A 25,801-nucleotide genomic window follows, 5' to 3' on the forward strand; every position below is an offset into this window, starting at 1 on the left:
GGATGGTCTCGAACTCACAGAGATCCGCCTGCCTCTGCCTCTCGAGTGCTGGGATTAAAGGCGTGCGCCACCACCGCCCGGCCACACCTTTTTTTTTTTTTTTTTTTTTTTTGTCAAGGTTTCTCTGTAACTTTGGTGCCTGTTCCGGAACTAGCTCTTGTAGACCAAGCTGGCCTATGAACTCACAGAGATCTGCCTGCCTCTGACTCCCGAGTGCTGGGATTAAAGGCTCGTGCCACCCAAATGCCCAGCTGGTAACACACACCTTTAATCCCAGTAGTTACACTAGCTGCCATAGAAACCGGGTGGTGCATGCCTTTAATCCCAGTCTTAGAGAAGATTATAAAAGGGGAGGAGACAGCTCTCAGAGACCGTCTAATTCTGAGATTCTTGGAGGCAGGAATGCCATTTCAGACTGAGGTAAAGGGAAGAGCCCGTGGCTGACTGTTTTGCTTTTCAGACCTTCAGCTTAAACCCCCATTTCTGACTGAGTTTTTTTTCCTAGACTGGGTGTCCCTGTAGTTTTAAAGCCTGTCCTGGGCCTGTAAATTGTTGTAGCTTTGTCTCTCGGGAAGACTTAGCTGATTTTTTCGGTCATTAAAAACTTTAAACGCCATTTTCACTAATTCCCTTATAAGACTTTGGGGACCATCCTCAACCTTTTTCTTTTTTTTTTAAACTCTTTTCTAATATCTGGTCCCGACTGAGGAAGCAGAACGATTAGTAGAAAAGGAAGCTAGGTGCTTTTTTACCTGAGAGAGATTTGGAAGAAAAAACTGATCAGAGGAGGAACTAGCCCAGTGCTCAGGGGGGTCCAGAAGTGGAGCCCTGAGGTGGGAGGGGGAGGGAAAGGTGGAAGTTGACCGTGAACCTCTGATTTGGGAAGGGGAAAAGTAAGAATTTTGCTCTACATTCGGCCAGAACGCCTGCCTAGCAGTAAGCTCTTCTTCCTTAGTGTTCCTCGTTCCCGGGCAAGACCCGCCCCGCGACAGTGTGGCTTGCGCTGGGAAGAAGATGGCGCTCACCCGCTTTTTACCTGTGCCCACTCAGCTATCTCAGGACCACCTTGAAGCTGAAGAAAGAGCAAGATCTCAGAGATCGCGGCAGACCTCTTTGGTCTCTTCACGAAGGGAGCCTCCCCCATACGGGGACCGGAAAGGCTGGATTCCGCGCTTGTTAGAGGATTTTGGAGATGGAGGTGCTCTCCCAGAAATCCATGTGGCCCAGTATCCCCTGGATATGGGGCGAAAGAAAAAAATGTCGAATGCACTGGCCATACAGGTGGATCCTGAAGGGAAAATCAAATACGATGCAATCGCTCGACAGGGACAGTCCAAAGACAAGATCATTTACAGCAAATACACTGACCTGGTTCCAAAGGAGCTTATCAATGCAGATGACCCAGACCTGCAAAGGCCTGATGAAGAAGCTATTAAGGAGATAACAGAGAAGACAAGAGTAGCCCTGGAGAAGTCCGTATCGCAGAAGGTTGCTGCAGCCATGCCAGTTCGTGCAGCTGACAAGTTGGCTCCTGCTCAGTATATCCGCTATACACCATCTCAACAAGGTGTAGCATTCAACTCTGGAGCTAAACAGAGAGTTATTCGGATGGTAGAAATGCAGAGAGATCCAATGGAGCCACCAAGATTCAAGATTAATAAGAAAATTCCTCGGGGACCACCGTCTCCTCCTGTACCTGTGATGCGTTCTCCTAGTCGGAAGATGACTGTAAAGGAACAGCAAGAGTGGAAGATCCCCCCGTGTATTTCCAACTGGAAGAACGCAAAGGGTTATACAATTCCTCTGGATAAGCGGCTGGCTGCTGATGGAAGAGGACTTCAGACCGTGCACATAAACGAAAATTTTGCCAAACTGGCTGAAGCTCTATACATTGCTGATCGGAAGGCTCGTGAAGCTGTGGAAATGCGGGCCCAAGTGGAGAGAAAGATGGCTCAGAAAGCAAAGGAGAAGCATGAAGAGAAACTTAGAGAAATGGCCCAGAAAGCCAGAGAGAGGAGAGCTGGGATCAAAACCCACGTGGAAAAAGAGGATGGAGAAGCACGCGAAAGGGATGAAATCCGTCATGACAGGCGAAAAGAGAGACAGCATGACCGGAACCTTTCCAGGGCAGCCCCTGATAAGAGGTCAAAACGACAGAGAAATGAAAATCGAGATATCAGTGAAGTCATTGCTCTTGGTGTGCCCAATCCTCGAACTTCCAATGAAGTTCAGTATGACCAGAGGCTCTTCAACCAAACCAAGGGTATGGACAGTGGATTTGCAGGTGGAGAAGATGAAATTTATAATGTTTATGATCAGGCCTGGAGAGGTGGTAAAGATATGGCTCAAAGCATCTACAGGCCTAGTAAAAATCTGGACAAGGATATGTATGGTGATGACCTAGAAACCAGGATAAAGACAAACAGATTTGTTCCTGATAAGGAGCTTTCTGGTTCAGACCGGAGACAGAGAAACCGAGAGGGACCAGTTCAGTTTGAGGAAGATCCTTTTGGTTTGGACAAATTTTTGGAAGAAGCCAAACAGCATGGCGGTTCTAAAAGACCTTCTGAGAGCAGTCGCCCTAAGGAGCATGAGCACGAAGGCAAGAAGCGGAGGAAGGAGTAGATAGGATCCTCTCCTGAAAGCCAGTGGACTCTGTTCAGACCCTGATGATGCAGATCATTGGGAAACCCTTTGTAAACCATCAGGATAAAAACCAAATCTGGGCGGGAGAGCCCAGCACTACTTTTTATTCCAGGAGATGGGAGGCCGGAAGGTAGGATATTCTACTTTGGATTAGTATTTTTCTTTTAAAGAATGGGGTATGTTGTGCTTCTCCCCTCGTGCGGCACTTATAGGAAATACTGCCTGCTCCACGAGAATTAAGACCACTTCTTGTATGTGACATTTTAATATTTTGTGTGAGAACTTTCTGAATAAAATTACCCCAAAACGGTGAGTTGGATAATGTCCACATACTGGAAGAAAAACAAAAGAATGTTGGTCTCCTGGAGGGGTTGGAAGTGTAGGCTTGAGGACAGGGACTCTGGTAGCTTGTTGCTGTGAGAAACTAGCTGAAAAGGACGGGGTGAGAGCGCAGAGGCCAAAAAACATGGACAAAAACAAAACAAAACATATATGTAAGTTTTGTTCAACTGTATCAGGCAGACTCAATTTAAAAGATTTTTGTAAAAGGCTTATAGGGGCAACAACAGACCTGGCTTTGAACTGTAAGTGCCCATTTTAGAGTCTATGCCCACCTATATGACCTAAGCCCACCTTAGTGGGTCCATCAAGATGGCTCTTAGGTACAATGGGGCTGCAGAGATTGAATGATCAGCGTCCTGGTACACACAGATCTCTGCCTCAGCAAAGCCCAAAACTGCAGGATTGACCGCAACCTGATTCGAATACCCAGCGTGAGCTGATGACTTCAATGGAAATCTGAAAACATCAAAAATAAGTACGAATGGGTCCCCCCAAACACTATAGCACAGACAAGATTGAAAATGTATCCCTCCACGCATGGTTTTAAATTAGTTCATGTGTTTGTGGTGGGCTATATTATACCCATGGCTGCTGTAGGGCCCATGTAGATCACTGCCCACACTACTTCAGGAGAAATACACACAGAGAGAGAGAGACAGTCAATCAAGCCTTGCATGCTGCCTCCCAGCACTTGTGAGGCTGAAACAGACCGTTGAGTTCAAGGCACTAGGCTACAGAATTCCAGGTCACTAAACCAAGTCAGGTCTCCTAGCACACACCATATCCCACTATTTAGGGAGTGGAGGTGTTGGATGTTTTTGAGTTTGGGCTTCTTGGAATCTTGTCTCAATTTCGTCTCTCCTCCTAGACAAAGGCAATCAGGTCAGTCTTGCCAGGAGTGGCACACTGCTTCCATTGGTGATTCTGGAGAGGCTGTGAGATCGGTCAGTCATGGAGCACTCGGGACCCATCGAAGTGACAGGCACAGACGAGGCGGGAACCCACACTCAGCTGACCATCACCATGGGCTTCACAGCCTTCGGGAAGAAAGCTCGCACATTTTACTTGGAGGCCATGTTTGAGCAAACTCGAAGGACAGCTGTGGAAAGAAGCCGGAAAACACTGGAAGCAAGAGAAAAAGAGGCAGAAGTGAACAGAGAAAAGCATTTAAAAAAACTAGTTGAAGATGTCGAACCGGCACCATACAGCTCAAAGCCATCGTCCAGGGACACGAGCAGCAGAGACGAGCAGCAGAGACGGTGAAGACAGTTCTGATTCATCTGATGACGAGTTCTTTGGCCCTCCTCTACCCCCTAAAACGGTAGGAGGACCAGTTTGTACTGGGGATGAAGATATCCTTGGTCCTTTACCTCTGCCTCTTGGTGAAGTAGAAGATGATGATGATGATGACTCAGAGGATGGAGGAGAAGAGGAAAACCCTGTCCTGCGGATTCCTGACTCACACGAGATAACACGGAAGCATGGCACTAAAACTGTTTCTGCTTTGGCTTTGGATCCCTCGGGGGCCCGTTTGGTCACTGGAGGATATGACTACAGTGTTAAATTTTGGGATTTTGCTGTAATGGATGCTTCTCTCAAAGCATTTCGATGCCTTCAGCCTTGTGAGTGCCATCAGATCAAGGCATTACAATACAGCAACACAGGAGACATGATTCTTGTCATATCAGGAAGCTCACAGGCCAAGGTGATTGACAGAGATGGTCTTGAAGTCATGGAATGTATAAAAGGAGACCAGTATATTGTCGACATGGCCAACACCAAGGGCCACACGGCGATGCTTCATACTGGCTCAATGCATCCCAGAATAAGAGGAGAGTTTATGACCTGCTAGTAACCCTTTTAATAAGCCAATCGAATAAGTTGGAAAACAACCTACAGGTCCCCCACCTTGTGTCTGTGGCTTTTTGCTTTAAAAGATGGTCTGTAACAGCTATCGGAGGCCCTTCATATCACGAACCTGAAATGCCCTGTCATGACAGAATAAAAATCCTCTTGCTTTTGCATCAGCTGTGGTTATGTGAGTGTTGTCTGGAGGAGCAACTCCTCTCTGATGTTTGGACTTCTAGTCCAACACTGAGTGCTGGGATTCAAGGCATGTGCCACCACCACATAAATAAATCTTTAAAAATGAATAAAAGACAGGAGAGATGACTCAGTAATTAGAACATTTGATAGTCTTACAGAGGACCTGGGTTCAGTTCCCAGCACCCACATGGCAGCCGACAAATATCTGTAATCCATCCAGATGGTCATGAGATATCATGTGGTTGCCAGGAACTGAACTAGATCTCAGGACCTATGGAAGAGCAGTGTGCTGAGTGGGAGCTGTGGGCCTCTTCCCACAGCCCAGCTCATGGCTGCCTGGCTAGCTTTACCCGAAACAACAACACAAAACTGTATTCTTTTAAACACTGCTTGGCCCATTAGCTCTAGCCCTTACTGGCTAATTCTCATACCCCGATCAACCCATCTCGAATAATCTGTGTAGCACCAGTCTTACCGGGAAAGATTCAGCATGTCGGCTGGCTATATCGTGTCTGCCTCAGAAAGGAGAGCTATTGAGTCTGCCCGGGAGAGCGGAGCATGGTGTCTGAGTTCACTTCCTCTTCCTCCCATCATTCTGTTCTGTTTACTCCACCCACCTATGTTTTAACCTATGAGGGCCAAGCAGTTTATTTTTTAACCAGTGACCTGCCTCCATCATTTCCCCTTTTTCTCTTTAAACAAAAAAAAAAAGGAAGGCTTTAACTTTAACATAGCAAAATTACATATAACAAAACAGTTATCAAGAATTACAGTTACAATATTTATATCTATTTTATCTTTTATCATAACAAAGGAAAACTATAACTATAACTATCTATCTAATCTTCAATTCCACCAAAAACTCCAGAAGGATATAATACTACCTAAGTAAACAAGAAATAAGCGACTTCTAAAACTCTAGAAATGACACAGACATCTCGCTTCCTGGACAGTCACCCAAATTCCTCTGTACCGTTGGGGCATCCTTCTTCGGCCTACAGGCCCATAGTTTACAGCAGACATTTCCATGAAGCAGGAAATTTCAAAGGCAGTTCAGTCACTATCTGCTGTATCCTGCAGAATGTCTCGCAGACTCTTTCATGAATCAGGAACCCCGAACGATCATCTCACCTTTAGTCAAGTTCAGTAGTCCTTTCTCTGTGGGTTCTGTGTCCAGTTTATACAATAGTCCAGGCAAGAGCAGTTTCTTGCCCAAATAGCTATCAAACTCCATAAGGATCCTTTTCGATGCCCATCTTCTTCTTGAAGTAGATTGGTGCTGCCAGGAGCAGAGTGTCTCATTGTTATGAAAAGTCCTAAGTTACTAAAACATTTAAAATGCCATATTCTACAATCTTTGAAAGATATGAAGAATGCCTATGTAAGATACATCTATGTACATCCAGAAAATCTTAACTAACATGACTACAAACTTGGCTATTATGATTATCTATTAAAACCTATATACATTACATTTTTAAATGAACTACACAATCACAATACCTTAATCAATATCAGAAATACATATACATATAACAAAATTGACCTTAAATTTAAATCACTAAAGCAAAATCTATATCAATGCAAATTATTCATACCTACATCATATCCCCCTTTAAATGTAAAAGAACATTTATAAACAGTATTTGGGAATATGGGCACAGTTATTTCTCTCCAAACTGTTTCCTGCTGAATGGGGGCACTGTTATTCAGGTCTTTTATGGGATAACCTGTCTGCTAGGTTCATCTCAGTTGGCAGTTGAGTGAAGTAATTTTCTGAAGGTGTTCACAGCAACCTTTCAGGAGGGCATGGTCCTACCATATTGTGATAGAAGCAATCCAAAGAGTCTCATCTCTGTGAAAACAAAAGAAGAAACTCTTTTCCAAAGTATCATATAATTAGATCCAAATTCTGAAGTCAAGGTATTTTGAAAATATCTAAGTTGGATTAGTTCAGCAGCATTAATAAACAAATATCTTTTAGCATCTGTTGCTCCTTTCTCAGCATTCAAACAATTCAAAGAGAGCATAATAGCATACAGTATCAAGATTCTCTGTGTATTTTCCATCTTTGTGCAGCTTTTTTTTAACTCTATTTTGTTTATTTTTACTTTTGTTCTATATTCTCTGTATATATTTGTCCTGGAATAACTCTGTAGACCAGACTGTCCTTGAACTCTCAGAGATCCTTCTGTCTCTGCCTTCCAGGCAGTGAGATTAAAGTCGTGTGCTACCACACCTTGAAGTCACAGAGGTAAATCTCCCTCTGCCTCCCAAGTGTTGGGATTAAAGGTGTGTACTACCACACCCAACTACTTCCTTTCTTCCTTTTTTACTTAAGAACTTTAATTTTTTTAGCCTGCATATATTTTTAACACACTGTAAATCATTTAGAAATTTTCTTTGCTTTTGAATCCCCCTTTACTGTATCTATCTCTCTTTTTCTGACCACACGAGCCTTTAAATTACTGAGCAATGTGGGTAGGACTAAAGCCGTGGCTTTGCCAGCTAAATCCAGCCCATTCCTTAGCTTTCCAGCCTCATGGCGGAGGTACCAGCTGTAGCCATGTTTATTGCCACAAGTCTATGGCGTTTCAAGGTCCCTGCCAGCAAGCAAGTTGCAGCATTCTGCTCACAGATCACACTCATTCGGACTGACTGCCTGAAAGAGTCAGAGTTTGCCCTGGCAGGACAGACCAGAAAGCCAGCATTTTAAATAAAACAGCACAACTTTTTTCCTGCTACGGCTGAAAACAAACAAGCATGCAGTCAGCTTTTATCAATACCTTTTAAGTGTTTCTTGGCAGGACCTCTTAATGAGCTGCAGGGTTTTGCAGCTAAAGCTGAGTCAGGAAGCCTCTCTTAGATGAGAGCGCTTGCTTGCCTCTAGCAAGCAGAGCAGACCCAGGAAATTGCTGCTACCAAGAAAACATGCTTTACTCTATTCTTGTCCAAGCTTTTTAGGCTTTCTGTGGATGCAGTTATCCACGTGGGCGCCATTCTGTAGTGGGAGCTGTGGGCCTCTTCCCACAGCCCAGCTCATGGCTGCCTGGCTAGCTTTACCCGAAATAACAACACACAAACTGTATTCTTTTAAACACTGCTTGGCCCATTAGCTCTAGCCCTTACTCGCTAATTCTCATATCCCGATCAACCCATCTCGAATAATCTGTGTAGCACCAGTCTTACCGGGAAAGATTCAGCATGTCTGACCTGGTGGCTGGCTGCATCGTGTCTGCCTCAGAGAGGAGAGAAAATGGCATCTGAGCTCACTTCCTCTTTCTCCCAGCATTCTGTTCTGTTTACTCCACACACCTATGTTCTAACCTATTAAAGCCAAGCAGTTTATTTTTTAACCAATGACCTTCCTCCATCAGTGTACCCTTAACCTCTGAGCCATACGCTTCTGCCCACATACCCAGTTTCTATTCCCAGCACCCACATGGAGGCTCAGAACTAACTGGAGGTATGAAGAAGCATTGAATCCCTTGAGACTGGAGTTAATTTTTTGTTGGCATGGCCTAAGGTTGCCACTCACTGGTAGAGCTCCTGTCTATAACATCCCCCATGAAGAACTTTATGAGAGTCACCCTCATGGTGTCTCTTCACAGCAATGGAAACCCTAAGACATCAGGGAAGCCTTCTGCTACTTAACTAAAGCACAAGCCACCCATTTGAGCTCCTCCCTTTAGTGTGACCCTCCACCAGCTGCTATATTGGAGCATCTTCCTCTAGGTCTATGCCTAATAACTGCAGCCAGCAAGCAAACATTCATTTGACCCATTAAAGCTGATTGACATTTCAGGTAGCTAGAAAAGCAGAGATGCTGCTTGTCCTGGTGGTGCGTGCCTGGAATCCTTGAAGAGGGAGATAAAAACAAAAGGATCTGAAACTCAAGGTTGTCCTCAGTTGTGCAAGATCAAGGCCAGCTGGGCTAAGTTTCTATCTCAAACAAAACAGGAAAGGATAGCATTTTATACGTGAGACTAGGAATGTAGCTCAGCGGTAGAGCACTTGTTTAGCGCATGCAAGCCACTGGATTCAACCCCAGTCTCAAAAAAGTAAAGACTGGGCTAGGTGGGTAGTCAGTATGCTAGAGTGGAGGAAACAGCTCTTCTCCCTGGAGATGAAAGAGTGAAAACTGACTAGGGATTGTAAAAAACTCAAGAGATGCCGAGACAGTTCTTCCCGATTCCTGAGACAAAAGGAAATCCCAGCCACCCCTTCTGAGGCCATCAAATACCAAAGGGATCTCCTCTCAGAACCCACAACTCTACATTCCCAAAATGCTACTCCACACACCTTGGTGACCACCCAGAACTAAAGTTATTTTGACAACCTAATTGGAACATATGTTTTCTGCTTTGTCCTTACTGGCTTTAAAGGTTTGTTTTCATTCATGTGTGTGTATCTGAGCGTATGGCACATGTGCACAGGTGTCTATGGAGGCCAAAAGAGGACATCAGAACTGGAACTGAAGGTTCAAGTGGATCCCAGCTACTATATACTGTGAGCAACCTGATGTGGGTTCTGGATCTGAAACCAGATCCTCTGGATGTGCTCCTAACTATTTCTCTAGCCCCCGTAGATTTGTGTATCAGTGTTTTGATTCCACATTTAAGTATGTGCATGTGTGTGCATTCCTGCTACCCATAGGGGTCAGAAGGACTTATCAGATCCCCTGCAACTGGAGTTATAGATGGTTGAGAAAAGGTGGGTCCTGAGAATGAGCCCCTCGTCTTCTAAAAGAGCAATAAGCGCTCTTAATTGCTGAGACATTTTTGGGGTTGGTTATGAAAACAGGGTCTCAGGGCTGGAGAGATGGCTTAGTGGTAAAGAGCACTGGCTGCTCTTCCAGAGGACCCGGGTTCAAATCCCAGCACCCAATGGCAGCTCACACCTTCCTGTCGCTCCAGTTCCAGGGGCTTCAAAACCCTTAAACAGACGTATATGTAGGCAAAACACCAATGTACATAAAATAAATATAAATAAGTTATGAAAAAAAGAAAGAAGCAGGATCTCCCAGGGAGCCCTGGCTATCTTGGAACTCACTCTGTATCCCATGCTGGCCTCAAACTCAGATATCCGTTTCTTTGCCTTTCAAGTGCTGGAATTAAAGGTGTGAACACAACCACAACACTGCTTTATTTTATTTTTTAAAGATATTTATTAATTATGTATACAGGCCATAAGAGGGCACATGATTTTTTTACAGATGGTTGTGAGCCGTCAATTGAACACAGAACCCCTGGAAGAATAGTCAGTGCGCTTAACCTCTGAGCCATCTCTCCAGCCCCCTGGTTGTCAGGAGCCATTTCAGGCTTCTCCTTTATCACAGGGCCTTGAAGTAAAATCCTTGAGACAGAAAACTTAAAGTTAACTAAAACAGTGTGTGCTAATCTTAGAGACTCAAGGTCTGGAAACCACCACAGATTGCCCCCATTATTCCTTGCTGATCACTAGCAGCAGGTGTTCTAGCCACTGACCTTGCAACTACTCTGCTTAGCTGCTGAGTCCCTCCTTCACTTCCTCCTTCCCTAGTTCCCCCTGCCCAAGTTGCTCACTGAGGAGTATATAAGACAAAAAGCTTGCTTCAATAAACGGAGACCTTGACAAATTGAGAAGAGAATCCTGTTTGGTTTGCTTGGTCTTCTTTCCCCTCTCTCGCCCATGATTTTTCAGATAGTGCCCCTTCATACCCTGGAATAACTGGACCGGCTGGGCGGGTTACACTTGGTTGTCATTAATAGTCATTCATATCCTAGAAAGAGCTCCAGCTTTCTATAAACCTAAGGATAACCTGGAACTCCTAATCCTCTTGTCTCTACCTCCAGATGTTGATTTGACATGCCTGAGCCACCCCTCCTGGGGCTTTGGACAGGTAGCTTTCTGTCGGCTGACCTAAGAACAGAGCAAGCAGTTCCCTTTCCACCCTTACCCCATGGCAATCAGATCCCCGGAGCCAGTGCTAGATTTTCCATACCCTACAGAAGTCAGTCTGACTGGGCAGTGATGGCACATGCCTTTAATCCCAGCAATCTGGAGGTCCACACCTGAAGGCAGTCAGACATTGATTACAAAGCAAATGCCAGGCTAGCCAAGTATAGAGAGTGAAATCCTGTCTGAAAAACAAAACAAAGCAAAAGGTCCTGCATAACTATAGCACAGGCCTATCACCCCAGCACTCCAGAGAAGGAGGCGGGGGATCACTGCAAGTCTGGGGTCAGCTAAAGGGACAGAGAGAGATTGCCTCAAAACAAATATTAACAATGATAGCGGCATTTCACTTCTATTTTAATAAAGAAAACTTGCTTGAAGATCAGAGAGTAAAACAGCCTCACTGGTCAGGAAATGGTAACACCGCCCCCCCCTCTTTTTTTTTTGGTCAAGGTTTCTCTGTAACTTTGGTTCCTGTTCTGGAACTAGCTCTTGTAGACCAAGCTGGCCTATGAACTCACAGAGATCTGCCTGCCTCTGACTCCCGAGTGCTGGGATTAAAGGCTCGTGCTACCCAAATGCCCAGCTGGTAACACACACCTTTAATCCCAGTAGTTACACTAGTTGCCATAGAAACCGGGTGGTGCACGCCTTTAATCCCATTCTTAGAGAAGATTATAAAAGGGGAGGAGACAGCTCTCAGAGACAGTCTAATTCAGAGATTCTTGGAGGAAGGATCGCCATTTCAGACTGAAGTTAAGGCAAGAGCCAGTGGCTGTTCGCTTTTCAGACCTTCAGCTTAAACCCCCAATTCTGACTGAGTTTTTTTTCCTAGACTGGGTGTCCCTGTAGTTTTAAAGCCTGTCCTGGGCCTGTAAATTGTTGTAGCTTTGTCTCTCGGGAAGACTTAGCTGATTTTTTCGGTCATTAAAAACTTTAAACGCCATTTTCACTAATTCCCTTATAAGACTTTAGGGACCATCCTCAACCTCTTTCCTTTTTTTTTAAACTCTTTTCTAATATTTGGTCCCGACTGAGGAAGCAGAACGATTAGTAGAAAAGGAAGCTAGGTGCTTTTTTACCTGAGAGAGATTTGGAAGAAAAAACTGATCAGAGGAGGAACTAGCCCAGTGCTCAGGGGGGTCCAGAAGTGGAGCCCTGAGGTGGGAGGGGGAGGGAAAGGTGGAAGTTGACCGTGAACCTCTGATTTGGGAAGGGAAAAGTAATAATTTTGCTCTACATTCGGCCAGAACGCCTGCCTGAGCAGTAAGCTCTTCTTCCTTAGTGTTCCTCTATCCTGGGCAAGACCCGCCCCGCGACAGTGTGGCTTGCGCTGGGAAGAAGATGGCGCTCACCCGCTTTTTACCTGTGCCCACTCAGCTATCTCAGGACCACCTTGAAGCTGAAGAAAGAGCAAGATCTCAGAGATCGCGGCAGACCTCTTTGGTCTCTTCACGAAGGGAGCCTCCCCCATACGGGGACCGGAAAGGCTGGATTCCGCGCTTGTTAGAGGATTTTGGAGATGGAGGTGCTCTCCCAGAAATCCATGTGGCCCAGTATCCCCTGGATATGGGGCGAAAGAAAAAAATGTCGAATGCACTGGCCATACAGGTGGATCCTGAAGGGAAAATCAAATACGATGCAATCGCTCGACAGGGACAGTCCAAAGACAAGATCATTTACAGCAAATACACTGACCTGGTTCCAAAGGAGCTTATCAATGCAGATGACCCAGACCTGCAAAGGCCTGATGAAGAAGCTATTAAGGAGATAACAGAGAAGACAAGAGTAGCCCTGGAGAAGTCCGTATCGCAGAAGGTTGCTGCAGCCATGCCAGTTCGTGCAGCTGACAAGTTGGCTCCTGCTCAGTATATCCGCTATACACCATCTCAACAAGGTGTAGCATTCAACTCTGGAGCTAAACAGAGAGTTATTCGGATGGTAGAAATGCAGAGAGATCCAATGGAGCCACCAAGATTCAAGATTAATAAGAAAATTCCTCGGGGACCACCGTCTCCTCCTGTACCTGTGATGCGTTCTCCTAGTCGGAAGATGACTGTAAAGGAACAGCAAGAGTGGAAGATCCCCCCGTGTATTTCCAACTGGAAGAACGCAAAGGGTTATACAATTCCTCTGGATAAGCGGCTGGCTGCTGATGGAAGAGGACTTCAGACCGTGCACATAAACGAAAATTTTGCCAAACTGGCTGAAGCTCTATACATTGCGGATCGGAAGGCCCGTGAAGCTGTGGAAATGCGGGCCCAAGTGGAGAGAAAGATGGCTCAGAAAGCAAAGGAGAAGCATGAAGAGAAACTTAGAGAAATGGCCCAGAAAGCCAGAGAGAGGAGAGCTGGGATCAAAACCCACGTGGAAAAAGAGGATGGAGAAGCACGCGAAAGGGATGAAATCCGTCATGACAGGCGAAAAGAGAGACAGCATGACCGGAACCTTTCCAGGGCAGCCCCTGATAAGGGGTCAAAACGACAGAGAAATGAAAATCGAGATATCAGTGAAGTCATTGCTCTTGGTGTGCCCAATCCTCGAACTTCCAAGGAAGTTCAGTATGACCAGAGGCTCTTCAACCAAACCAAGGGTATGGACAGTGGATTTGCAGGTGGAGAAGATGAAATTTATAATGTTTATGATCAGGCCTGGAGAGGTGGTAAAGATATGGCTCAAAGCATCTACAGGCCTAGTAAAAATCTGGACAATGATATGTATGGTGATGACCTAGAAACCAGGATAAAGACAAACAGATTTGTTCCTGATAAGGAGCTTTCTGGTTCAGACCGGAGACAGAGAAACCGAGAGGGACCAGTTCAGTTTGAGGAAGATCCTTTTGGTTTGGACAAATTTTTGGAAGAAGCCAAACAGCATGGCGGTTCTAAAAGACCTTCTGAGAGCAGTCGCCCTAAGGAGCATGAGCACGAAGGCAAGAAGCAGAGGAAGGAGTAGATAGGATCCTCTCCTGAAAGCCAGTGGACTCTGTTCAGACCCTGATGATGCAGATCATTGGGAAACCCTTTGTAAACCATCAGGATAAAAACCAAATCTGGGCGGGAGAGCCCAGCACTACTTTTTATTCCAGGAGATGGGAGGCCGGAAGGTAGGATATTCTACTTTGGATTAGTATTTTTCTTTTAAAGAATGGGGTATGTTGTGCTTCTCCCCTCGTGCGGCACTTATAGGAAATACTGCCTGCTCCACGAGAATTAAGACCACTTCTTGTATGTGACATTTTAATATTTTGTGTGAGAACTTTCTGAATAAAATTACCCCAAAACGGTGAGTTGGATAATGTCCACATACTGGAAGAAAAACAAAAGAATGTTGCTCTCCTGGAGGGGTTGGAAGTGTAGGCTTGAGGACAGGGACTCTGGTAGCTTGTTGCTGTGAGAAACTAGCTGAAAAGGACGGGGTGAGAGCACAGAGGCCAAAAAACATGAACAAAAACAAAACAAAACATATATATGTAAGTTTTGTTCAACTGTATCAGGCAGACTCAATTTAAAAGATTTTTGTAAAAGGCTTATAGGGGCAACAACAGACCTGGCTTTGAACTGTAAGTGCCCATTTTAGAGTCTATGCCCACCTATATGACCTAAGCCCACCTTAGTGGGTCCATCAAGATGGCTCTTAGGTCCAATGGGACTGCAGAGATTGAATGATCAGCGTCCTGGTACACACAGATCTCTGCCTCAGCAAAGCCCAAAACTGCAGGATTGACCGCAACCTGATTCGAATTCCCAGCGTGAGCTGATGACTTCAATGGAAATCTGAAAACATCAAAAATAAGTACGAATGGGTCCCCCCAAACACTATAGCACAGACAAGATTGAAAATGTATCCCTCCACGCATGGTTTTAAATTAGTTCATGTGTTTGTGGTGGGCTATATTATACCCATGGCTGCTGTAGGGCCCATGTAGATCACTGCCCACACTACTTCGGGAGAAATACACAGAGAGAGAGAGACAGTCAATCAAGCCTTGCATGCTGCCTCCCAGCACTTGTGAGGCTGAAACAGACCATTGAGTTCAAGGCCAACTAGGCTACAGAATTCCAGGTCACTAAACCAAGTCAGGTCTCCTAGCACACACCATATCCCACTATTTAGGGAGTGGAGGTGTTGGATGTTTTTGAGTTTGGGCTTCTTGGAATCTTGTCTCAATTTCGTCTCTCCTCCTAGACAAAGGCAATCAGGTCAGTCTTGCCAGGAGTGGCACACTGCTTCCATTGGTGATTCTGGAGAGGCTGTGAGATCGGTCAGCCATGGAGCACTCGGGACCCATCGAAGTGACAGGCACAGACGCGGCGGGACCCCACACTCAGCTGGCCATCACCATGGGCTTCACAGCCTTCGGGAAGAAAGCTCGCACATTTGACTTGGAGGCCATGCTTGAGCAAACTCGAAGGACAGCTGTGGAAAGAAGCCGGAAAACACTGGAAGAAAAAAAGAGGCAGAAATGAACAGAGAAAAACATTTAAAAAAACTAGTTGAAGATGTCGAACCGGCACCATACAGCTCAAAGCCATCGTCCAGGGACACGAGCAGCAGAGACGGTGAAGACAGTTCTGATTCATCTGATGACGAGTTCTTTGGCCCTCCTCTACCCCCTAAAACGGTAGGAGGACCAGTTTGTACTGGGGATGAAGATATCCTTGGTCCTTTACCTCTGCCTCTTGGTGAAGGAGAAGAAGAAGAAGATGATGATGATGACTCAGAGGATGGAGAAGAGGAAAACCCTGTCCTGCGGATTCCTGACTCACACCAGATAACACTGAAGCAGGGCACTAAAACTGTTTCTGCTTTGGCTTTGGATCCCTCGGGGGCCTGTTTGGTCACTGGAGGATATGACTACGGTGTTAAATTTTGGGATTTTGCTGGAATGGATGCTTCTCTCAAAGCATTTCGATCCCTTCAGCCTTGTGAGTGCCATCAGATCAAGGCATTACAATACAGCAACACAGGAGACATGATTCTTGTCATATCAGGAAGCTCACAGGCCAAGGTGATTGACAGAGATGGTCTTGAAGTCATGGAATGTATAAAAGGAGACCAGTATATTGTCGACATGGCCAACACCAAGGGCCACACGGCGATGCTTCATACTGGCTCATGGCATCCCAGAATAAGAGGAGAGTTTATGACCTGCTCAAACGATGCGACTGTAAGACTCTGGGAAGTCGAAAATCCAAAGAAGCAAAAGAGTGTTTTTAAGCCTCGAACGATGCAGGGTAAAAAGGTCATTCCCACTACCTGTACGTACAGTAGAGATGGAAACCTGGTGGCAACCGCCTGCCAGAATGGAAGCATACAGATCTGGGATCGAAACCTAACAGTTCACCCCAAATTCCACTATAAACAGGCTCATGACCCTGGCACAGATACTTCTTGTGTGGTTTTCTCCTACGATGGTAATGTCCTTGCCTCCCGCGGAGGTGACGATACATTAAAATTATGGGATGTCAGGCAATTTAATAAGCTGTTATTTTCAGCCTCAGGCCTCCCCACCTTGTTCCCAATGACGGACTGCTGTTTCAGCCCTGATGACAAACTCATAGTCACCGGGACCTCTGTTCAACGGGGACGTGGCAACGGCAAGCTTGTCTTCTTCGAGCGCCGGATGCTCCAAAGGGTGTACGAGACCGACGTCACAGATGCCAGCGTTGTCCGCTGCCTCTGGCATCCAAAGCTGAACCAGATCATGGCTGGAACTGGAAACGGATTGGCCAAAGTGTATTACGACCCCGACAAAAGTCAGAGGGGAGCAAAATTATGTGTGGTTAAAACCCAACAGAAGGCAAAACAAGCTGAGAGCCTAACCCAGGGCTACATCATTACCCCTCATGCCTTGCCCATGTTCCGTGAGCCCCAACAACGAAGTACGAGGAAACAGCTGGAGAGGGACAGGCTGGACCCCCTGAAGTCACACAAGCCAGAACCTCCTGTAGCAGGCCCAGGTCGTGGTGGCCGAGTTGGAGCCCACGGGGGCACCCTGTCATCCTACATTGTGAAAAACATTGCCTTGGACAAGACCGATGACAGGAATCCCCGGGAAGCCATTCTGCGTCACGCCAAAGCGGCAGAAGAGAACCCACATTGGGTTTCGCCGGCGTATTCCAAAACTCAGCCCAAAACCGTGTTTGCACAAGTGGAATCCGATGATGAAGACTGGAAGCATGAACCAGAGTTGAAGAAACCTAAGATTTGACTGTCATTTCAGAGCTGTGTGCGCAGAACCCGAGTCAGGTGGCAGTGTTCCCCACCCCAGTGCTTATCAAATAAAAACATTTAAAAAAAGATATCCAATCAGTCCTTTAGTGCACACCTTGCAGTAGAATCTCAGCAGGTAACCTTTACAATAACCCCAGCAGCAACGCATTTCCTCATCAGAACAACAATTTTTGCCCTACATGCAGGCGGCTTCATCCAACCCAGGGAGGGAGCAACCCATCCCACACTGACCTGGAGGTAGCAGCATTCAAGGGGCACCTCCGCTTGGTTAGTTCTCAGGGTGGACAGGCCGCCCACAGGGCGGGGATCGTTCATCAGGATGGTTTTGTAGACCAGGGCATCTTCTGTCACCTGAGACAAAGTTGTAAGGTTTTGTTTTTCAAGACAGTATTTCTGTGTAGCCCTGGCTGTCGTGGAGCTCGCTCTGTAGGCCAGGCTGGCCTCAAACTCAAGATATCTGCTGCCTGCTTCTGCCTCCAGAGTGCTGGGGTTAAAGGTGTGTGCTGCCACCGCCCGACTGCAAAATTGTAATGTTAACCAGATCCAAACCACACACCCTGGGAATGCTTGCTTGGTCCTTGTCCTATGGGATATTAAGGAATCCAGCCTAGGAAGGCACACAGACAAAGCTCAGTTCGACCTGCCCTCTGCTGGCCAGTAAAGAAGAGAGCTGGGCTGGAGAGAAGAGCTCAGTCCCTAATTAGGAGCATTTGGGTTCAATTCCCAGCACTCACATGGCAGGTCACAACTGTCCATAACCCCAGTTCCAGGGGCTGCAACCACCCTTTATGATGTACATACAAGCAAAACACCCACACATAAAAATTAAATGAAAAAAATTGTAAAGGTGGTGGCTCAAGCCATTAATCCCAGCACTTGGGAGGCAGAGGCAGGTGGATCTCTGAGTTCGAGGCCAGTTGGGCAATAGATCTAGTTCCAAGACAGGCCCCAAGCTACAGAGAAATCCTGTCTCAAAAAAAAAAACCAAAGAGAGAAAGTTGAACAGCTGTTCCTAGTTTTGATAGATGAACCCAAGTTGGCCTCACACTCTTGATCCTCCTGCCTCAGCCTTTCAAAAGACAGGATTACTTGAATTACAAACCAAGTTAGATTCCACCAAAGCTTACGTAGGACACCTGTGAACTTTGGGGGGCTAATGTACTAAACATGGGTGACTCCAGAGAAGCTGCACCGCTGGAAAATTCTCCCAGCATGGATGATGTCTTTCCCGTTGCTGTGTGGAATTGCTCCTCCACCCGTCACATACCCTTTGGCACGTTCTTAGACCCTATGTCATGAAGGCAGAATTAGATACAGCTAGCAGGAAGCTGGGGAAGCAAGCAATTGAGATCAGGTGAGGAACCAACCTGGGTACTGGTGGGCGTGGCTTTCCAAGGTCGGCCTGCGCCTATCTCCAGGTTCAGCCTCATCCACTGGGTCCTATCGCCCTGCCGAAGTTAAACTTTTTTTAAAGCAGGCTTTCGTGTGGCTCAGGCTATCCTTAAACTTGCTACATAGTTCAGGATGACCCTGGATTTTTAATTCTTCTGCCTCTGCTTCCCGATTGCTGGATCACAGGCACACAGTTTTTTTTTTTGTGTGTGTGTGTGGTGCTGGGGCTCGAACTCAGTGCCTTATGATAACTGAGCTATGTCTGCAGCCAGCTGAAATGCTTAGGATCTTTCTGCGAGTCAAGGTCGTCATAACATCCTCTGCCCTGTATATCTAATTCAAAGTTGCCCGGCATGGTGGGTGCCCTGTAAACCCAGCCCCCGGGAAAGCAAAGGCCAGGATTAGAGCTACAAGACCCTCTCTCAAGTGCCCCAAATTCCGGGGCCAGGAAGCAGAGTGGAGGTATTAGCTCTGTAATGGAGTTGCTTGCCTTGAATGTGCTGGGTTCAATCCCCAGCACGGAATGTTGATTTTTCTCAGTGATTGAGTCCAGGTCTTTAACTTTTGAGGCATGCTCTATGTTGCCCCGGCTGACCTTGAACTTGATATCCTCCTGCCCCAGTCTTCCAGCTACAGGGATTACAACTGCATCTGCCTAATTCAGAGTTCTGTTTTATTTTGTACAGAGTCAATCATGTAGCCAAGGCTGTCCATAAACTCCCAATTCCCCTTTCTCTACTTCCCAAGTGCTGGAATTTTGGACATGTGTTAACTGGGACCCCAAGTTTTGGCAGGGATTTTTAATGCCTCTAGCAGATGCCTACGCTACTCTGTGTTCCTTTCCAACTCCTACCCTGTCACCCTTGCATTCTCTTCGTGGGGAGGGACCACAGACCTTCTGAGGAACCCAGGGTCCAGTGAGTAGGCTGGTCCCAAGAACATAGCTACTTCGATTCCCCCTTAACCCCCACCCCCATCCGCCAGCTTCCAGCAGCGCCCACCGCAACGCCCCCATCCTCCATAGAGACCACTCCCTGTTTAGTGTAAGGACACCATGCCATCCCTCAGAAGCGACATCACCAGACCACCTCCCAGCGTCCATTCCCCTCACTGAGCTAGGGACGCCCAGCCTCACCTGCACCCTGCTGCTGCATTCGTGCAACTGGGCCTTGAACCTGACCACATCGGTATCCACGGAAACCAGAGGCTGACAGCTTTCTGAGCCAAGGGTGAGGTGCCCAGGCTCTACGAGTTTCCCGGTGCCAAAAAGGTCTCTATTGACGGTCACCACGAGCTCAGCTTCCAGACACTCCACCTCCACGGATGATGGAGGCGTCACTGGGTTCACAGTTCCACCGGGCAAGAGCCACTGAGGCAGGGCACAGCACAGCTCCGTGCCCCCGCACAGCACGAGGCAGAGGAAGAGAGGATAGCGGTAGCTAGGCCCCATGGTGCTGCCTGAATTAAGGCTGGGTGCAGAGTAAGCGGCAGACTACCCAGGCATCTTATATCCCTGGAGGCCCACCCTCCCACCTGAATTCTCTCGATGGCCCTCAGTCTCGGGTGGAGCCCATCAGCAAGCAACTCAACAAACTTCAAGCAACCCTCAAACCTCACCTGGACCAAGAATTAGGCTCTGGTTGTAGTTTGAAGATACCCCCACGTGATTCCTAGTCAAGGCTTTTGTTTATTGGGTTGGTTTGGGTTTTGTGTTGTTGCTATTTTATTTTATTTGTGGTGGGATTTGTTTTGAGGTTTTGGGTTTATTGGTTTGTGTGTTTGTTTTTTCTGAGACAGGGTTTCACAGTGTAGCAGCTGTGGCTGTCCTGGAGTTCGCTCCACAGACCAGACTGGCCTTGAACTCAGACATCTGCCTGCCTCTGCATCCCAATGCTGCTTTTGCCACCACATCAGGCTCCTATTCGTGTTTTAATTCTTTTTTCTGTGGAACTGGACACAAAGTTTCCTAAAAGCGATGCAAATAAGCGAATGCTCTCCCACAGAGATGGACCCCCAGGCCCCTCTGGGGGAGTCTAGGCAAGTGCTCTAACTTAGGCTTTAACCTCAGCCTTCTTTTCACTTCTTTGAGACAATCTTAGTAAAGTTGCAGGCACTGGCCTCACCCTGTGACCTGGCAGGCCTGAACTTTACAGTCCTCCAGCCTCAATCTCCCAAGTAGCTGTGGTGAAAGGCCTGAGCCATGAGGCCGGGTTTTGTACACACATTAAAGTCTGGTCAGCCATAATTTTTCACCTTCTCCCTATTCCCACCGCTTGGTGCTCAGGGCTTGAGGCAATCAAGTCTGGGCTGGGGAAGGGGCGTTGAGGGGGGGGCAGGACCCTGGAGTGTTGCTTTGATTGAAAGCTGCAGGGGTTTTCTTAGAAACAGCTGGGGGATTCTTGCCAAATGAAGACTATAAAGGCATTAATTAGGCATCAAGAGAAAATGTATGTGCCTGGGACTTAGTCAACAGCTCGTCTCTAAGGGCGAACGCCTCAATTGCGATCAACTCCTACAAGTCAAAAGCAGTTTAAGATCATTCATTTGTATATTTTATTTATCATAATTTTAATTTTATTTATTATTGTTGTTGCTGTTGTTTTGGTTTTCTCTTTTCCAGATAGGGTTTCTCCATATAGCCCTTGATGTCCTGGAACTCTCTTCATAGATCAGACTAGTCTTGAACTAAGAGATCCTCCTGTGTCTGCCTCTCGAATTCTGGGGTTAAAGGTGTGCACCACCATTACTCACTTGATTTTATTTTTAATGCGGGAAATGCAAAATCCCCCACAACCATCAATTCTGCAGTCTCAAATCTGAGGACATTTCTGAGGTCAGGACATCTGTAGTGTAATGGCAGACACTCCTCCCGAGAAAACCACGTTCCTGGTCATTGGGTTTCCTGTCCAGGTAAATACTGATGTTTGCTTTTTCAGGCAAGGTCTTGCTCTGTAGCCCAGGCTGGTCTTAAACACACGACGATTCCCCTGGTTTAAATTTCCTAGTGCCAGGATTACAAGTGTGAGCCACCACACCTAGTTTTCTTTTAACTGTGTTTTAAAAACATTTATTTATTTCGTGTGGATGGAGGGGGTGGACACATGTGCCACAGTTTGCATGTGGAGGTCGGAGAACAACTTTCGTGAGTCGGTTCTCTCCTGCTTCATGTCGTCTGGCTCGACAGCAAGTGCCTTTGCCCTAGGCTTCCACCATTTTTCCAGCCTCAATTCTTCTATTTTATCATTTTCTTTTACTTTAGACAGATTGAGCACACTACCTGATATAGTTTGCTTTTTACAGCTGAGGTATTACATGTCACCTAGTCTGGGCAAATTTTCCTGTCTGAGCCTCCAGATTTTTGTCACTCTTTGGGCTTCAGCATTTATGTTTTTCTCAGTGGATATATTTATATAAATTATTGGGCGGCTGTGATAGGAATGTAGCCCAGGCTTGCCTCAGAATCAAAATCCACTGCTGACTGTGAGCGCATATAGCTTTAATCACGGCAGTAGGGAGGCAGAGGCAGGTGGATTTCTGCAAGTTTGAGGCCAATTCCAAGACAGCTAGAGTTACATGGTGAGATCCTGTCTCAAACAAACAGCAGAATCCTCCTGCCTCAACCTTCTGAGTGCGAGGATTATGGGCATGCTACTGCCCTACCCAGCATTGATTTCATGTTTTATTTTTGTGACACGGGGAGTCAAACCCAGGACCTTGCACTGGCTGTGGTTTTAGTAGATCTTGGTACAAACATCAAAGGACAAATTCTTCAGCTGAGGCCATCAGAGGGACTATGCTCAATCCGCTTCATTTTCTGGGAGGCAGACAAGGAATTATTGAGGCAGAGCCTGCTGGGAGAACCAAGATGGATCAGTCAGGTGGGCCTGTGACTGAAACCCAGGTCCCTGGAGAGGAGCCTAGAAGGACACTGAAGTTGGCCAGGCACAATCCTGGGGGCGTCAGGCTCACATGTTGGACATGGTTAGCTAACGTATTGAAGTACTGAAACTGACAGATGCTGCGGTCAGCCCTGGGTGGGAGGAGGGACTGGATCTTGATTAGAGTCAGGTGATTACCACACCTGAGTCCTGGCAGCAATTAATAAAGGGCTGCGGGTTCCTAGGATTACGGAGGGGCCTAACCTTGGGTCCCTGGCCATGGCAAGTTTGTTAGCTTTGGCTGTGTTTGCTGGTTGTGTTGGAAACAGGAGCAGTGTTTGAGATGGAAGAGCAGAGTCAGTCTGTGCTTTGTGCTCACGTCCCCATTCCTCCCTGAACTGTGGCGATCCTCCCTTACAGGTCAGCAGACAAAAAGCTGGAGCTGTGTGAGGCTGGGGTGAAGCAGCCTGAAATCCCAGGATGTAGGAGACTGAGGGAGGAGGCTTGTGGGATTGAAGCCAGCCTTGATGACACAGCAAGAGCCAATCTCACAAAATAAACAGAGGGAGCCGTGAGTCGGACTCCACAGCTCAGAGTGTCTGCCTCAAAGTGTCTGCCTCAAAGTCTAAGGATCTGAGTTCAGTCCCCAGAACCCACAGAAAGGTGAGCGAAACGCTGCAGAGAAAACTCAGTTATTAGGTGTGCTTACTGCCCTTCCAGAGGACCCCAGTTCAATTCCCAGCACCCATACTGGTTGGCTCCTAAACCACCTATAACTCCAGCTACAGGGGATTTGTAGAATCCTCTCCTGACTTCCTCAAACACTCATTTGCACGTGGCAAATACTAACACATGCATATACATACTCATAAATAAATCTCTTATTTTTTTTTTTTTTGAGAAAGGGTTTCTGTGTAGCCTTGGTTATCCTGGAACCCACTCTATAGACCAGGTTGGCCCTGACCTCACAAAGATCCACGTGCCTCTGCTTCTGAGTGAAAGACTCTAAATAAATTTGTAAGCCCCCTCAGGCCTATGACATTTTTCTAAAACTTCACACTCAGTCTCTCTTGGAAACTGGACAGTTGCTCCCTCCCCTCCCCCATATGCTGGACTGCTTATCCTCCTGTGTCCTCCTGAATAATCTTCAAACATAACTCCATTCTGGGAACTGAGGCAAAGACAACCCACAGATGTTGACTCAGTTCCTGATGTACTGATTTAGTCCCTAGAACAAGGTCAGGAAGGCCCAGAGATGCTCCCCTTGTCTACCCGAACACGCAGCTATTCTCACACCTTGGTGACCACCCAGAACTAAAGTTATTTTGACAACCTAATTGGAGCATATTTTTTTTGCTTTGTCCTTACTGGCTTTAAAGGTTTGTTTTCTTTCATGTGTGTGTATCTGAGCGTATGGCACATGTGCACAGGTGTCTATGGAGGCCAAAAGAGGACATCAGAACTGGAACTGAGGTTCAAGTGGATCCCAGCTACTATATACTGTGAGCCACCTGGTGTGGGTTCTGGATCTGAAACCAGATCCTCTGGATGTGCTCCTAACTATTTCTCTAGCCCCTGTAGATTTGTGTATCAGTGTTTTGATTCCACATTTAAGTATGTGCATGTGTGTGCATTCCTGCTACCCATGGGGGTCAGACGGACTTATTAGATCCCCTGCAACTGGAGTTATAGATGGTTGAGAAAAGGTGGGTCCTGAGAACTGAGCCCCTAGTCTTCTACAAGAGCAACAAGCGCTCTTAATTGCTGAGACATTTTTGGGGTTGGTTATGAAAACAGGGTCTCAGGGCTGGAGACATGGCTTAGTGGTGAAGAGCACTGGCTGCTCTTCCAGAGGACCCGGGTTCAAATCCCAGCACCCAATGGCAGCTCACACCTTCCTGTCGCTCCAGTTCCAGGGGCTTCAATACTCTTAAACAGACGTATATGTAGGCAAAACACCAATGTACATAAAATAAATATAAACAAGTAATGAAAAAAATGAAAGAAAGCAGGATCTCCCAGGGAGCCCTGGCTATCTTGGAACTCACTCTGTATCCCGTGCTGGCCTCAAACTCAGATATCCCTTTCTTTGCCTTTCAAGTGCTGGAATTAAAAGGTGTGAGCCACAACCACAACACTGCTTTATTTTTTTAAAGATATTTATTAATTGTGTATACAGGTCATAAGAGGGCACATGATTTTTTTACAGATGGTTGTGAGCCGTCAATTGAACACAGAACCCCTGGAAGAACAGTCAGTGCTCTTAACCTCTGAGCCATCTCTCCAGCCCCCTGGTTTTCAGGAGCCATTTCAGGCTTCTCCTTTCTCACAGGGCCTTGAAGTAAAATCCTTGAGACAGAAAACTTAAAGTTAACTAAAACAGTGTGTGCTAATCTTAGAGACTCAAGGTCTGGAAACCACCACAGATTGCCCCCATTATTCCTTGCTGATCACTAGCAGCAGGTGTTATAGCCACTGACCTTGCAACTACTCTGCTTAGCTGCTGAGTCCCTCCTTCCCTTCCCCCTTCTCCAGTTCCCCCTGCCCAAGTTGCTCACTAAGGAGTATATAAGACAAAAAGCTTGCTTCAATAAACGGAGACCTTGAAAAATTGAGAAGAGAATCCTGTTTGGTTTGCTTGGTCTTCTTTCCCCTCTCTCGTCAATAATATTTCAGATAGTGCCCCTTCATACCCTGGAATAACTGGACCGGCTGGGCGGGTTACACTTGGTTTGTCTTTAATAGTCATTCATATCCTAGAAAGAGCTCCAGCTTTCTATAAACCTAAGGATAACCTGGAACTCCTAATCCTGTCTTTACCTCCAAGTGTTGAGTTGAGAGGCATGATCCACCCCTCCTGGGGCTTTGGACAGGTAGCTTTCTGTCTGCTGACCTGAAGAACAGAGCAAGCAGTTCCTTTTCACCCTTACCCCATGGCAATCAGATCCCTGGAGCCAGTGCTAGATTTTCCATACCCTACAGAAGTCAGTCTGACCGGGCAGTGATGGCACATGCCTTTAATACCAGCAATCTGGAGGCCCACACCTGAAGGCAGTCAGACCTTGATTACAAAGCAAATGCCAGGCTAGCCAAGTATAGAGAGTGAAATCCTGTCTGAAAAACAAAACAAAGCAAAAGGTCCTGCATAACTATAGCACAGGCCTATCACCCCAGCACTCCAGAGAAGGAGGCAGGGGGATCACTGCAAGTCTGGGGTCAGCTAAAGGGACATAGAGAGATTGCCTCAAAACAAATATTAACAATGATAGCGGCATTTCACTTCTATTTTAAGAAAGAAAACATGCTTGAAGATCAGAGAGTAA

At 46.5% G+C, this 25,801-nt stretch overlaps 4 protein-coding genes across 4 annotated transcripts; 3 read left to right on the plus strand and 1 right to left on the minus strand.

Moving 5' to 3' along the window:
- The first annotated feature begins 1,014 nt into the window (after positions 1-1,014).
- On the plus strand, positions 1,015-2,762 carry LOC130871724 (SNW domain-containing protein 1-like). Its single transcript, XM_057765288.1, has one exon. The coding sequence runs from the start codon at positions 1,015-1,017 to the stop codon at positions 2,623-2,625; it is 1,611 nt and encodes a 536-aa protein (XP_057621271.1). The 3' UTR covers positions 2,626-2,762.
- Positions 2,763-12,315: 9,553 nt separating this feature from the next.
- LOC130871722 (SNW domain-containing protein 1-like) lies at positions 12,316-13,926 on the plus strand. Its single transcript, XM_057765286.1, has one exon. It carries the CDS (start codon positions 12,316-12,318, stop codon positions 13,924-13,926), a length of 1,611 nt encoding a protein of 536 aa, XP_057621269.1.
- A 1,316-nt stretch (positions 13,927-15,242) lies between these two features.
- On the plus strand, positions 15,243-17,185 carry LOC130871721 (WD repeat-containing protein 70-like). The gene is given in 2 exon segments (XM_057765284.1): positions 15,243-15,414; positions 15,417-17,185. Coding segments are annotated over 2 exon segments (1,941 nt in total).
- An 8-nt stretch (positions 17,186-17,193) lies between these two features.
- Positions 17,194-20,073, minus strand: LOC130871399 (zona pellucida sperm-binding protein 3-like). The gene is made up of 3 exons (XM_057764735.1): positions 19,736-20,073; positions 17,440-17,559; positions 17,194-17,199 (listed from the first exon to the last, which is right to left on the minus strand). Exons 1-3 carry the CDS (start codon positions 20,048-20,050, stop codon positions 17,194-17,196), a joined length of 441 nt encoding a protein of 146 aa, XP_057620718.1. The 5' UTR covers positions 20,051-20,073.
- Positions 20,074-25,801: the final 5,728 nt, after the last annotated feature.

This window comes from Chionomys nivalis, chromosome 3, assembly GCF_950005125.1.
Source record: "Chionomys nivalis chromosome 3, mChiNiv1.1, whole genome shotgun sequence".
Taxonomy (NCBI): Eukaryota; Metazoa; Chordata; class Mammalia; order Rodentia; family Cricetidae; genus Chionomys; species Chionomys nivalis.

Coding starts and splice junctions, on each gene's coding strand:
- LOC130871722 (XM_057765286.1), top strand. CDS start 12,316: ATGGCGCTCACCCGCTTTTTACCTGTGCCCACTCAGCTATCTCAGGAC.
- LOC130871399 (XM_057764735.1), bottom strand. CDS start 20,050: ATGGGGCCTAGCTACCGCTATCCTCTCTTCCTCTGCCTCGTGCTGTGC. Junction 17,560..19,735: donor AATGCAGCAGCAGGGTGCAG/GTGAGGCTGGGC, acceptor ACTTTGTCTCAG/GTGACAGAAGATGCCCTGGT.
- LOC130871724 (XM_057765288.1), top strand. CDS start 1,015: ATGGCGCTCACCCGCTTTTTACCTGTGCCCACTCAGCTATCTCAGGAC.